We start from the raw sequence: 15,945 nt of genomic DNA, 5'->3' as shown, positions 1-15,945 counted from the left end.
ATTCCTTCTCATTCTATTTTCTAATTCCTCTAAACGGGATGAATGCTGAGTAAGGAGATGGTTGTTGTATGAGAGATCCCTCTGCATGGGGGCCATGTCATCCTCTATGGAGCTTATCCTGCCTTCTGCAGCAGAGGTTCTCTCCCTCAATTTTTGTGCATCTTGCCTCAGAAATGTTATCTCAGCCTTAACCCCTTTGATGTCAGCAGTCAGGGCAGTTAGGGATGTGTTGCATGTGTTAATGGCCGCAAAAATGTCTCTGAGTGAGGGCTCACTATCAGAAGCAGGGCTGGGGAGAGACTGCGGCCTAGTGGGGTTGCCATTAGGTGTACTCACGTCGCTCCATGTGAATTCCGGGCCTCCGCCATCCTCCAGGGGGACAGTATCGTCCGCATCGGATGTACCCCCGGACATCTCGTTCTGTCTCTCTGGGTAAGCGCCGGGATCTGCAGCCAGTACTCTGGAAAAGAGCCTCTCCGCTCCATCTCTATGCTTTTCTCTGGCTGTGCGGGGGGCCTGCGCGCCATCTTGGATTGCCATGCTGTCTGCAGCCCGGGCCGCAGTTTGCTTCCTATTCGCCGACATTCTCCTCGAATCCAGGAACGGAGGGCACCGGGGTGATCAGGGCACTGTTCTGCAGCGATCGGGCACCAAAACCAGGCAGGACGGGTGACGGTAAGGATGGATGTCAGGAGATTCGGCGGAGCGAGCTGAAAGTGCGTCCGGTTACATCAGCTGCCTGGCCACGCCCCCTCTGAGCAATTATTTACTAGTATTGTATTGAGTATTGTATTTTGAAAAAAATATTTATTTTTATTACAGTCACAAACCAAAGGGATCTTGATTGCCCTCTATGGAATCGTTAATCTGGAAAGAAACATATAAATGTTTGTGTGAAAATAGGTTTCCTATTCAGTCAACTGAGCTTATCCACCACTACAAATAATATGCTTTACATATAAGATACTTATTATTATTTTATTTCTCCCTCTCTTTCTATTTTCCTTTACATTCATGACGCCATCTAGGTCTTTTTTTCCCCCCTATTAAATAGAAACACTGGTAAAAAAAAAAAACTTCGATGCAGAAGATTTGTTGTTTCAAAACTGTATATTTAATTTTTTATATTATTTTGACATATTTGACCATATTTTCAGTCCCTTTGTTTTTGTTTGTTTTATTCTTTCCATTCATGACATTCTGCTTTTATTCCATGTTCAATAGAAAAACTGCTAGAAAACTCTCTCATGAAGAAATGCATGCAATATTGTTACATTTTTAATATTGACACTCTAATTTTCTGTTATCAAAAAAAGAAAAATAATCTATATTGTTTTTTGTTGTTTTTTTGTTGGTTTATTTAAAATTAAGTTAAATTATCAAAAAAATATGGGTCTTCATCAGAGATCATTAGAAAATAAAGTAAGTACATCTTTTTAAAATTTCAGACTAAATAATTATAATGCTTTAATTAATTGAAATAGTATTCATTAAGACAAATGAGATATTCTATAACTTGATCCATCCATTTTCTTTGCATTGTGTACTGTAGTTTTCCACTACTGTCATGGCATTAAAGTATACCTAAAGCCAAATACTATATATATGTCCAATTAGCAAAGAAAACATTCACTGAGCTTATCAAATAGGATGAATCAACCAAATATTTGTGTTTAATTTCCCATTTACCAAGCTGTATTCATAGGGTATTCAAAGTCACAGGTTCACCTTATTTGCTATCGGTCATTTTGCAAAGTCAACGTATATTATTTCTGCAATGTTTAATACATAAAAAGTTATATAAATCTTTTCTGCTTTCACACAGACCACACATAAAGGTAATGTTACCACATTCTTATTTTTGGGATTTAACAACATGGCCGTATATAATCTTCTGCTCTTCACCTTGGTCCTTATTATATACATGGTGACAATATGTGGAAACCTTTTGATCATCATGTTGGTATATTACAGTAAGACCCTTCATTCTCCCATGTACTTCTTCCTCTCCCAACTCTCTGTATCTGACATCATGCTGATCACAGATATTGCTCCTAACATGTTACATATTGTTCTACATGAGAGGACCTCCATATCTTTTTCTGGTTGCATCACTCAATATTATGTCTTTAGCACAACAGAAACATTTGAATGTTTCCTTCTGACAGTGATGTCCTATGACCGCTATCTAGCCATCTGCTCTCCTCTGCATTATGTCTCCATTATGAAACAAACACTTTGCATTCAACTAGTTCTTGCGTCCTGGATTGTCAGCTGTTCGATGACATCAATATCAACACTTGGCTTATGTCAACTAGAATTCTGTGGACCAAATGTTATTGACCACATATTTTGTGATTTCAATCCTCTTATGGAACTTTCCTGCTCAGATACATCCAGAGTTCAAATGGAAGTTACCTTGTTGTGTGTTCCTGTGCTAATATTTCCCTTCCTAGTGATAGTGGTTTCATATACTTACATTGTTTTAACAATATTAAAGATATCCTCCTTTTCAGGAAGACTGAAATCCTTTTCCACTTGTAGCTCCCATCTCACTGTTGTGTCTATATTTTATGGAACCCTAGCTGCTGCATATCTGATTCCAGGGGAAGGACAATCACAAATGATCAGTAAGATAATGTCCTTGTTGTATACAGTGTTTACTCCCTTTGTAAACCCTTTCATATACAGCTTGAGGAATAAAGAGATCAAGGACAGTTTAAAGATGCTGTATAAAAAAAAAGGGTTTTTATCCAAAACCTTTGGTAAAAGTTAAATTATTAGGATACACTATATTACCAAAAGTATTTCCACAAGGTTTAGGAGTGTGTCTATGGGAATGTTTGACCATTCTTCCAGAAGTGCATTTGTGAGGCCAGGCACTGATGTGGGCGAGAAGGCCTGGCTCGCAGTCTCCGTTCTAATTCTTTCCAAAGGTGTTCTATTAAGGGCAGGCCAGACAAGTTCCTCCACCCCAAACTCATTCATCCATGTCTTTATGGACCTTGATTTGTGTACTGGTCCAAATCATTTGTTGGAGGGTGGATTATGGTGTGGGGTTGTTTTTCAGAGGTTGGGATTGGCCTCTTAGTTTCACTGAAGGGAACTCTTAAGGCCTCAGCATACCAAGACATTTTGGATAACTTCATGCTCCCAACTTTGTGGGAACAGTTTGGGAATGGCCCCTTCCTGTTCCAACATGACTGTGCACCAGTGTACAAATAAGGTCTATAAAGACATACTGTAGATGAGCAAGATTTGGGTGCAGGAACTTGACTGACATTCACACAATAGAACACATCTGAGATGAATTAGAGCAGAGACTGCAAGCTGGGCCTACTTTTCCAACATCAGTGCCTGACCTCACAAATGCACTTCTTGAACAAAGGTCAAACCATTCCCATAGACACACTCTTAAACCTTGTGGACAGCCTTACCAGAAGAGTTAAAGCTGTTATAGCCACAAAGAGTAGGCCAACTCAATATTGAACCCTACGGACTAAGACTGGAATGCCATTAAAGATTGTGTGTGTGTGTAAAAGAAGGTGTTTCAATACTTTTGGTAATATAGGGCCAGATTCACAGAAGAGATACGACGGCGTATCTCTGATACACCGTCGTATCTCTCAGAGTATCTATGCTACTGATTCATAGAATCAGTTACGCGTAGATAGCCCTTAGATCCGACAGGTGTAATTGTCTTACACCGTCGGATCTTAGGGTGCAATACCTCGGCCGCCGCTGGGTGGAGTTTGCGTCGTATTCCAGCGTCGGGTATGCAAATTAGCAGTTATGGTGATCCACGACGGTTTTCGCGTTTGTTAAATTGTCGCTAGTAATAGTTTCCCGTCGCAAAGTTAAGGCTGCTTTAACATGGCTTAACTTTAGTCGAGCCATATTAAAGTATGGCCGTCTTTCCCGCGTCGAATTTCAATTTTTTTTTCTTGCGTAAGACGTCCGGGAATACGAAAGTACGATACGCACGTTGCCGTTCCAAAAAATGACGTCACTTCGCGCAAAGCACGGCGGGAATTTCAAAACAGAGCATGCGCAGTATGTACGGCGCGGGAGCGCGCCTAATTTAAATGGCACACGCCCCTTTGAATTATGCGGGCTTGCGCCGGAGGCCGCCGGCGTAAGTTTTCACGCAAGTGCTTGGTGAATCAGGCACTTGCGATGAAAACTTGCGGCGGTGTAACGTATATATATGATACGTTACGCCGCCGCACTTCTACGTGAATCTGGCCCATAGTGTATATCTGTTTAAGAAGAGAGAAGAACTTGGTGTGCACTAATCCCCAAAAATTTGACTTCTACCGTAATGAAGCAATGCTTAATAATAAATTGGTACTAGAATTCAATTGCCCAAATTTGGTTCCTAAAAATGGCCTAAACACCCTTCAGACCTTCATTCCAAGGTACCTCTTATAGGTCTCCTTAAACTGTGTTTTATTTTTGTTAAATGGAGCTCCATTTCCAGATGTAGCCTATTACAGGGAAACATGTTGTAAGGAGATGGAGCCGTGATGTGATGATACATACTAATTGTTGATGATCTCTTGGTTGGATTACACTTTCTAATTTAATTAATTCTAGTTGCTGTAAGTGCATTATTTTAGCTTTAATAAACCCTTTTAAAATGTATTATGTGATGAGTCTTCCCTATGTTTAAATTCCACACATACACCGAGTGGAGATCATTAAGCAAGTCCAGGTTGGAGTGTGCAGGGCTGGAAAGCTGATTAGGAGGCTGCTGGATTGATCTATTGAGGAGGTCGGAGTACATGCAGGAGGAGTCCACATATCTGTTTGTTTCATGCGATATATGATATATATATATGATCTCTTATAATTTGGAGATCATTGGGATCTGGTAAGCGGCACATTTAATTGTATTTAGAAAACATATTGAATATATTTTTTTCACAGGAAGTGGTTCACTTGATTCTATAGAAAGATTTGAACATTGATCGAAATGGAAAAACTAGGACCCTTCATATATTTTTTTGATGAACTTATATAAAAAAAAAATTTGATTTATTTATTTATTTTGATGAATATTTTTCTCATGAATTTGGTTTCACATTATGTTACTATATTTGTTTAACCACATGGTGGCAATTTTTGTGTTTATTCACAATATTTCACTCTATTGATTCACATGAGACAGCACATAGCGTTTATATTTTGAGAACCATAAAGGCCGTACACACGATCGGATTTTCCTACGAGAATTGTGTGATGGCAGGGTTTTGTCGGAAATTCCGACCATACAGTATGCTCCATGAGACAATTGTTGTCTCCCACTCTCCGCCGCTTCCCGGAGCCGTCGATATAGGCTGAGGCAATCAGGTCCTTTCTGTGGCTGCGTATGGAGACGAGTGAGGGGAAGATGGCCTCCACCCGTCTCCATACCATAGCAGGGCGGAAGCGACGTCAAAACATCACTTCCTCCCATAGCTCTTAAAGGGCCATTTTTTTTTGTAATTTTTTCAAATGATAAAAAAATATATCTGGTTTATGGTAGCTAGCTGCTGCCATAATAGAGATATCCCGCTGCAAAGTGCCGACGTATATAGTCATGCAGCTGTCCCGAAGTGGATAACACAGTATTCACATTTCATTGCTGTTCATTTTCTTCTGGCGCTACACACTTTTTATCCAAATTCATTTTTAATGCTCTTTAACTACATCAATATCGGGCACTTTCACTCCCTTCCTGCTCAGGCCAATTTTCAGCTTCCAGCACTGTCATACTTTGAATGACAATTGCGTGGTCATTAAGGATGAGCCGAACACCCCCCGGTTCGATTCGCACCAGAACTTGCTAACAGGCAAAAAATGTGAACACTGTTAAAATCTATGGGACACGAACATGAAAAATCAAAAGTGCTAATTTTAAAGGTTGATATGCAAGTTATTGCTATAAAAAATGTTTGGGGACCCGGGTCCTTCCCCAGGGGACATGTATCAATGCAAAAAAAAAAAAAAAAACATTTAAAAAAAAAGCAGTTTTTTCAGGAACAGTGATTTTTTTTTATTCCATAAAGACTTTATTGAACAAAAAATTGCAGATAACATAAGCAAAAAAATTACGCTGTGAGCAAAAACAGGAAGTCATACAGGTATATTTATACAGAACATAAAAATTGTATGTTTAACCACTTAAATACTGGGCATTTTCACCCCCTTCTTGCCCAGGCCAAGTTTCAGCTTTCAGCATTGTCACGCTTTGAATGACAATTGCGTGGTCGTGCGCAAAATTGATGTCCTTTTTTCCCCACAAATAGAGCTTTCTTTTGGTGGTATTTGATCATCTCTGTGTTTTTATTTTTATCAAAAAAAGACTGACCATTTTGAAAAAAAACACAATTTTTAAAATTTTTGCTCTAATAAATGTCCCAATATTTTTGTTAATATTTTTTTTCTCAGTGTATGCCAATATATATTCTTCTACATATTTTTGGTTAAAAAAAACTCAATAAGCGTATAGTGATTGGTTTGCGCAAAAGTTATAGCGCCTTCAAAATAGGGGGTAGATTTATGCAATTTATTTTTATAATTTTTTTTACTAGTAATGGCGGTTATCTGCAATTTTTGTTAAGACTGCGATATTGCGGCAGACAGATCGGACACTTTTGACACTATTTTGGGACCATTCACATTTATACAGTGAACAGTGCTATAAATATGCACTGATTACTGTATAAATGTGACTGACAGGGAAGGGGTTAACACTAGGGGGCAATCAAGAGGTTAAATGTCTTCCCTAGGGAGTGATTCTAAATATAGAGGGAGGGGACTGACTGGGGGAGGTGACCGATCGGTATCCTTATGTACAAGTGACACACCATCGGATTTCTCTCCCTGACAGGACGTGGATCTCTGTGTTTACACTCGGGCCCCATACACACGACCAAACATGTGAGTGAGTGAGTGAGTAACTTGTATAGCGCAGCAAATGCGAACTTAATCGCCTCAAGGCGCTTGACATCCAGAGTAGTACAGATTTTTCAGAAGAGGTGGGTCTTTAGCTTTTTCCTGAATGCCCGATGGTTTTCTTCCAAGCGGATGGTCGTGGGTAGAGCATTCCAGAGCCGTGGTCCTTGGACCGAGAATCTTCGTTCTCCTTTCGATTTGTAGCGGGATTTAGGAATTTGGAGAAGGTTTTGGTTGGTAGACCGGAGCATGCGCTTGGTGACGTACGGTTTTATTTTCTCGCATAAGTATTGAGGAGCTTTTCCCTGTGTACATTTGTGGGTGAGGCAGAGCGTCTTGAATGTCACCCGGTCCTGTACGGACAGCCAGTGGAGGGACCTCAAGACTGGGGAGACTGATTCCCACGGCTTTTTACCTGTTACCAGTCTGGCTGCCGTGTTCTGGACAACTTGTAGACGCGCCATCTGGTATTTTGGTAGTCCTAAGTAGAGGGAGTTTGCGTAGTCGAGTCGTGAGTTGATGATTGTTCCGACAACTACTGCCGTGTCTTCTTTCGGGATAAAGGGTATGAGTCTACGTAGCATGCGGAGCAGATGATGAGAGCTGCTGATGACTGATCCTATTTGTGCATCCATCGTCATGTCTGAGTCGAAGATGACTCCGAGACTTTTGATTTTTTTGCTTGGTGCGATGGTTTGTCCGAGGATGGTGGGTGGTGTCCATGTGGTCCTAGCAATGGATTTCTTATTTGCGTGAAGGATGAGTAGTTCCGTTTTCGATCCGTTAAGTTTGAGGGAGCTTTCGGTCATCCAATTGTCGATCAGTGTGAGGCACTTTCCAAGTTCAAGAAATTGGTCTTTTTTGTTGGTGATTCGAAGGTAAAGCTGCGTGTCGTCCGCATAGGAGTGGTAACGCAGGTCCTGTTTGCTGATGATTTTGAGGAGCGGGCGGATGTAGATGTTGAAGAGTAGAGGCGAGAGGGGTGATCCTTGCGGGACTCCGCATGTGATGGTCCGTGTTTCTGATGTGAAATCTCCAAGTTTCACGGTCTGAGTGCGATTTTCCAGGAAAGATGCGAACCACGGTAGGGCTGCGTCAGAGACTCCTGCTACTTCTTTGAGTCGCGTGAGCAATATGTTGTGATCTACTGTGTCGAAGGCTGCACTGAGGTCCAGCAGCACTAGGAGACAGGATTCTCCGTCATCTGCTGCTTCAAGGGCGTCATCCCATATCTTCCGCGGGCCGCGGGCCAGTTTCAGCAGACATGTTCTGTCGTGTGTAGGCCAGAGCGTGCAGGATTCCAGCAAACATTTGCCCCTGCCGGGCCTTTTCCCAGCGGGCAAATATTCCTGGACTTGTTTTAAAACAGTCCGCTGGAATCCTGCCCGCTCGGACATGTTTGGTCGTCTGTACAGACCTACCGTACATGTCCGAGTGCCCGCCATCCCTCGCATGCGTCGAATGACTTTGACGCATGCGTGGAAGCATTTAACTGGCAGGCCCGCCCACGTCGCTGCGTCATCGTCGCGGCGACACCGCGGACACGCCCCACGTAGTGTTTACGTGCGGATTTCTGTACGATGGTTAGTACAGCCATCGTACAGAAATCCCCGGCCAGACATGTATGGTGAAAACGGTCCGGCGGACCGCTTTTATTGTACATGTTTGGTCGTCTGTACACGGCCTCAGAGATCCACGTTCCTGGCTCTGTAACTGCCTATCGCGGGTACCTGGCGGACATCGCGGCCACCAGGCACGCGCATCGGCACCTGAGTGAAGCACCCCCTAGCAGTCGGGAGGCCCGAGAACGTCATATGATGTCCACCCAGGATGGCAGAGCCACCTTGTGGACGTCATATGACAATAGGCAGGATGGAAAGTTGTTGAACATCTCTACACAGTAAGCTGAGTCGTACAGTAGATGTGGAAGCAGTTTTTGGGCATTTATATCCTAGGATAGGGAACATATTAAAAAAAGGAAATAAGAGGGGAAGAGGGGGGAGAAAGGTGGGGGGAAGAGGGGGATAAGAGGACAAGGCTTAATGAGGAGAGGGGGTGCAGAAGTCACCAACTAACCTCTCCAGCATCTGGTGGTCAAAACACTAAGATGCATCATGCCAGTAGCGTGAGCCTGATTCTGCATTTAACGTCTGGGGTAATATGGCCTCGGTTTGGTATTAGTTTGCATTATCCAGAAGGTCTTTGTACGATTGAGAGCTTTTAAAGGTTGTCCAGGCTTCCCAAATAGCAGTGTATTTTTAAATATTATCTGAGGCAGTATAGATCAGTTCCTTCATCTCAGCGACACGATTAATTAGAGTAAACCATTCAGCCATGGCGGGATGGGATGAAAACCGCCAATGTACTGGTTAGGGATGAGCCGAACACCCCCCATGTTCGGTTCGCACCAGAACCTTCCAACGGACCGACCTTTCGCGCGAACATTTAGAACCCTATTGACATCAATGGGACTCGAACGTTCGAATTCAAAAGTGATAATTTTAAAGCCTAATATGCAAGTTATTGTCATAAAACGTCCTTGAGAACCCGGGTCTTGCCCCAGGGAATATGTATCAATGATAAAAATAAATTATACTGCGCTATAATACAAGGTGATAGTTTAGGTAACGTGAAAATCCAAAGTGTAAGGCTGCCAGCACAACATGGAAAACTGTGAAAATAGATATAGAAAAACCAGATGTTGTAGACCCACATCTCACCGTACAGTGTGGGGGGTCCTCAGGGCTTGTGTAGGCCGATTGCCTTACCAGGGTAACCTTCCGGACACTCCTGATGGTATTTCCAGCGGGGCCTTCCTACAGCAATCAGACCAGGAACATGTGATGGTGATGATCTTGGTGGCAAGTAAAATTCTCAGGGGATCCAGCATATAAGTATAAAAGGAGAAAGAACACCTCCTCATCGCGTAAAAAAAATATTAAAAGGTCAAAAAGAAAGACATGCTCACAGAAAATTCAAATGGGTCTCAAAGAGATCTCACACCAAAATGTCCATACAGGCAAGCAACACTGCACAGCAACCACAGCAATCTAGGCAAATGATCTTCAAAAAAGGTGGTGGAACAAGCAGTGCGCAGTAAAGGTGGATATGATCGGTGCGCAGTAAAGGTGGATATGATCGGTGCGCAGTAAAGGTGGATATGATCTAAAGGGTCATTGATCATATCCACCTTTACTGCGCACTGCTTGTTCCACCACCTTTTTTGAAGATCATTTGCCTAGATTGCTGTGGTTGCTGTGCAGTGTTGCTTGCCTGTATGGACATTTTGGTGTGAGATCTCTTTGAGACCCATTTGAATTTTCTGTGAGCATGTCTTTCTATTTGACCTTTTAATATTTTTTTTTACGCGATGAGGAGGTGTTCTTTCTCCTTTTATACTTATATGCTGGATCCCCTGAGAATTTTACTTGCCACCAAGATCATCACCATCACATGTTCCTGGTCTGATCGCTGTAGGAAGGCCCCGCTGGAAATACCATCAGGAGTGTCTGGAAGGTTACCCTGGTAAGGCAATCGGCCTACACAAGCCCTGAGGACCCCCCACCGTACGGTGAGATGTGGGTCTACAACATCTGGTAAGGACAATTTACTCCTACTAGAGATTATTTTCTTGGGGATGAGACACCACTGATCAGAAGAACAGCGTTCTTCTTGGATCTTTCATCTATAAGAACATAAAATACCTCTGTGTATGAAATGGGACTATGTACTCCATGGCATTTACTATATAGAATTGTTTTCACTTTATGAATTGCACTTTATGAATATCACGTTGGTTTGTTTTATCACACATGTGCATATTTTGTGTTACCATCCCAGCTGGTTTGGGATTTTAGGTTTTTGCACCTAGAAATTCACAAGAATTATTGTTTTGGGGAGAGCCTATTCATACTGACCATCCAGGTCTAGGAGGATACACGTGTTACTTCCCGTGTATTTTATTAGTCACCTACATTGTTTATAGTTGCTGAATTTTTTCACTGACACCATACAAGATATTGCCCAACAGGGCATATTTGTTTCTATTGGCGCTGCACTTTTTTTCAATATGTATCAATGGAAAAAAAGTTTTAAAAATGGTTGTTTTTTCTGGAGCAGTGATTTTAATGATGCTTAAAGTGAAAAAAAAATCCTTTAAATATCGTACCTGCTGGGTGTCTATAGTATGAATGTGAAGTGGCACGTGTTTAGAACTGTCCCTGCACAAAATGAGATTACTATAAGAAAAAAGTAATTTAAAACTGCTTAATTTAAAGCATCTTTAATGTAATGTCTGGTCCCTGCAATATGGATGAAAATCATTGAGAAAAATACCACAGACACAAACAGTACACACACCACGTAGCTTTAGGTGCACACTGCAGAGGACACGGGCAGTACACACCACGTAGCTTTAGGTGCACACTGCAGAGGAAACAGGCAGTACGCACCACGTGGCTTTAGGTGCACACTGCAGAGGACACAGGCAGTTCAGACCACGTAGCTTTAGGTGCAATCTGCAGAGGACACAGGCAGTATACACCAAGTAGCTTTAGGTGCACACTGCATAGGACACAGGCAGTTCACACCATGTAGCTTTAGGTGCAATATGCAGAGGACACAGGCAGTACACACCAGGTAGCTTTAGGTGCACACTGCAGAGGACACAGGCAGTACACCACGTGAGAATACTGCAGCTAGCACAATCACCTGCCTGCCAGTAAATTAGGAAGTGCGGATCTAGCTAAACTATACAGTGTATAAATATATATACAACACCTGGGATGCATATATATCCTCTACACACTGTAACTTTAACTGACTAGCCTTCCTGCCTGCCTGCTCTATATACCTACTAAAAATGACACTCTCTCTCTCTTCTCTCTTTTAACCACCGCAACACATTACGCAAAGGTCGACCTGCAGGCGGCCTTTTATAGTGTGGGGCGTGTACTAAACCCACTGAGCCATAATTGGCCAAAGCCACCCTGGCTTTGGCCAATTATGGCTCTCCGTTTTTTGCAAGCTGTGATTGGCCAAGCATGCGGACCATAGTGCATGCTTGGCCAATCATCAACCAGCAATGCACTGCGATGCCGCAGTGAATTATGGGCTGTGAAACACCACTCGAATTTGGCGCGAACGTCCCAAAATGTTTGTAATTTGACGAACAATCGAACATACGATGTTCGAGTTGAACATACGATGTTCGACTTGAACATGAGTTTGACTCGAATACGAAGCTCATCCCTAGTACTGGTATCTTAGCAGCATTAATCATGTGCATTGCAGCTGACTTAAAGTACCTCTTTTTAGAATTTTTAGTTAGATGTTGGAGTTACTGTGCTGGGCAAAATTCCAGCGGGAGCAAAGACACTGTTGTTGTCAAACAGAAGGGCTGGAGCATCGGGCAGTCCCTTCAAATAGGAAAACATTTACCTGGCCCCTTGCCACAGTGGCAGCATTGATAAGAGACTGATGGGGAGAATTTATGGACCAGGTCTGGGGTTTTGTACCAGCGGGTTTTCAATTTGTATACATTTTTCTGAACAGAAACATACAGGGACCCTTTGTGAATGTATAAATGTATGCGGTCCCAGCACTCCTTGTCCATATCAGAGCCCAAGACAGATTTCCAATAACAGAGTTCTGTGCTAAAAAGTGCGGAGGAATCCCTGAATAGGAACGAATAGAGCATGGATATGACATGACTTAGGGGGGGTTGAACGAGAACAGAGTGACTCCATAATTGTAGGGGTCTTTGTAAAACCCTTTTTGCGGGATGGGTCATCTAGGAAATGTTTAAGCTGGATATAAGCCCAGAATGGGAATGAGCCTGTGTCAGAGTGCTCAGCAATAGGGATGAGCTTCGTGTTCGAGTTGAACCCTTGTTCGACATGAACATTAGACATGTGCATTCGTTATCATCCGAATACATTTTCGTCCAAATTTCAGGTATTTTCATTATCGTTTTAACAAACAATAACGAAAGCACAGAAAACGAAAACCGAAAGATCTGACATAAAAAATGCTTTATTTTCGTTTTCGTTTTGTGGTCGAATGTGCCTAACCTTAACTATTAGTCCAATAGTGTTCGACATAGAGAGAAAAAATTCGACATAGAGAGAAAAGATTCGAAATAGAGAGCCATGAAGAGTCTCTTTTTTTTTTTAAGATCCTATCGACCTGGGTCCTGTCCCAGGGGACATTTATCAATGCAAAAAAAAGTTTTAAAAACGGACGTTTTTTCGGGAGCAGTGAATTTAATAATGCTAAAAGTGAAACAATAAAAGTGAAATATTACTTTAAATTTCGTACCTGGGGGGGTGTAAAGTTAGCATGTGAAATAGCGCATGTTTCCAGTAATTAGAACTGTCCCTGCACAAAGTGTCATTTCTGAAAGGAAAAAAAGTCTCTTAAAACCGGAATTGTCGGCTCTGGCAATTCAAAGCGAATCCATTCATAGAAAAAAAAATAAAAAATAGCGTGGGGGTACCCCCAAATTCCATTAACAGGCCCTTCAGGTCTGGATTGGATATTAAGGGGAACCCAGCCGTCAATTAAAAAAAAATTATGTGGGGTTCCCCCCAAATATCCATTCCAGACCCTTCAGGTCTGGTGTGGATTTTAAGGGGAACTCCACCCAAAATTAAAAAAAAATATGGCATGGAGTTCCCCCAAAAATTCACACCAGACCCCTTATCCGAGCACATTAACCTGGCCGGCCGCAGAAAAGAGGCAGGGACAGAGTGTGGCCCCCCCTTTCCTGAACCGTACCAGGCCACATGCCTTCAACATGGGGAGGATGTCCCCATGTTGATGGGGACAAGGGCATCATCCCCACAACCCTTGCCCGGTGGTTGTGGGGGTCTGCGGGCGGGGGGCTTATCAGAATCAGTGCGGCGGCGTAGTGTAAATGGCCTGGCGTAAGGCCGCGTAATTCAAAGGGGGCGGCTTGTATTTAAATTAAGCGCGCCCCCGCACCGATCGAACTGCGCATGCGCCGGCCGTAAAAATAGCCCAGTGCGCATGCTCCAAATCACGTCGGAAAACTTCAATGAAGCCGACGTGAGCGTCATTTCCGCAAATCCCTATTCGTGAACGACTTAGGAAAACAACGTAAAAATTCAAATTTCGTCGCAGGAACGACGGCCATACTTAACATTGGCTGCGCCTCATAGAAGCAGGGGTAACTATACGCTGGGAAAACCCTTACGTAAATGGCGTAAAGTGACTGCGTCGGGCCTGCGTATGTTCGTGAATTGGCGTATATCGCTGATTTACATATTCTCACTGTAAATCAGCGAGAACGCCCCCAGCGGCCATTTTAAAATTGCAGTTAAGATCCAATGGTGGAACACAGTTACACCTGTCAGATCTTAGGCATATCTATGCGTAACTGATTCTATGAATCAGTCGCATAGATACGACCGACGCAACTCTGAGATACAACGGTGTATCAGGAGATACACCGTCGTATCTCTATGTGAATCTGGCCCACAGTGTGTAGAGGATATATATGCATCCCAGGTGTTGTACATATACAGTATTTATACACTGTATAGTTTAGCTAGATCAGCTATTCCTAATTTACTGGCAGGCAGTTGATTGTGCTAGCTGCAGTATTCTCACGTGGTGTACTGCACGTGTCCTCTGTAGTTTGCACCTAAAGCTACTTGGTGTGTACTGCACGTGTCCTCTGTAGTTTGCACCTAAAGCTACTTGGTGTGTACTGCCCGTGTCCTCTGTAGTTTGCACCTAAAGCTACTTGGTGTGTACTGCACGTGTCCTCTGTAGTTTGCACCTAAAGCTACTTGGTGTGTACTGCACGTGTCCTCTGTAGTTTGCACCGAAAGCTACTTGGAAGAAGGACAGCAATCTGGCAGTCATGTTCCCCCAGCTGCAGCATACTGCCAGGTTTTCTACAGTGATGAGGAGGGAGGAAAAGATGAGGTCACTGACTCTATGTGGGTGCCTGATAGGAGAGAGGAGGAGGAGGAGGCACAGGCACATCTCCAACGAGGCAGGATGCCCTCCAGGGGCCAGCTTAAGGGCAGCACACCGATTGCATAACAACGCAGAGCTACGCATGTGCAGGGCGCTGCTGTGTCTCAGCGTTATTCCAAAAGTTCTTTGGTGTGGACCTTTTTTGAGACAAGTGCATCAAATCGCACCGCTGCTATTTGCAACATAAGTCTTAAGTGTATCTCGCATGGCCAAAACATCACCAGCTTGGGAACCACATGCTTGACCAGACATATGTCGACCTGCCATGCAGTTCGTTGGCAAGCGTACCTCAAAGACCCACACCAAAGAAAAAAGCGGACCTCCAACCCACTATACCCTCAGTCCTCTCTGAAGCCTGCACTGATAGGACTGAAGGTGTAGAATTAGGTGTGTCACAGCCTAGTACATGCGGGCAATCTACTATCGTAGATAGATGGCAGATTGTACCAGGCAAATTTCCCTGCCCCAGCTGCTGCAGCGCCAAAAGAAGTTCTCTCCCAGCCATCCACATGCCCAGCGGTTGAATGCTAGCTTAGCTAAATTGCTAGCACTTCAACTGCTGCCTTTTCAGTTGGTAGATTCTACCCCCTTCCGTGAGTTTGTGGAATGTGCGGTACCTCAGTGTCAAGTTCCCAAACGCCACTTTTTCTCATGGAAGGCGATTCCAGCTCTCTACCAGCATGTGGAAGGCAATTTCCATGCCTTGCTGGACAGGGCGGTCAGTGGTAAGGTGCATATTACCGCTGACTCATGGTCCAGCAGGCATGGACAGGGACGTTACCTATCTTTCACAGCGCATTGGGTGACTCTGCTGGCAGCTGGGAAGGACGCAGGACAAGGTACAGTAGTGTTGGAGGTTGTTCCGCCACCACGCCTCCAAAATGCTACTACTGGTTCTGACACACCTCTCTCCTCCACCCCCTCCTCTTCTTCTTCCTCTGTGGCCTCTTCCTGTGCTGATGTGTCCTCGGAACCAGTGGTGCTCCATAGGCATTCAAG

The 15,945-nt window shown here is 43.4% G+C and overlaps 1 protein-coding gene across 1 annotated transcript; it reads left to right on the top strand.

Moving 5' to 3' along the window:
• Positions 1-1,389: 1,389 nt before the first annotated feature.
• On the top strand, positions 1,390-2,776 carry LOC120930737 (olfactory receptor 493-like). Its single transcript, XM_040341911.1, has 2 exons — positions 1,390-1,422; positions 1,826-2,776. The coding sequence occupies exons 1-2, from the start codon at positions 1,390-1,392 to the stop codon at positions 2,774-2,776; spliced, it is 984 nt and encodes a 327-aa protein (XP_040197845.1).
• Positions 2,777-15,945: the final 13,169 nt, after the last annotated feature.

The sequence above is a fragment of the Rana temporaria genome, chromosome 3 (genome assembly GCF_905171775.1).
Source record: "Rana temporaria chromosome 3, aRanTem1.1, whole genome shotgun sequence".
Lineage (NCBI taxonomy): Eukaryota > Metazoa > Chordata > Amphibia > Anura > Ranidae > Rana > Rana temporaria.
The sequence above is the reverse complement of the archived record's forward strand: the minus strand, read 5'-3'. Positions and strand labels throughout refer to the sequence as shown.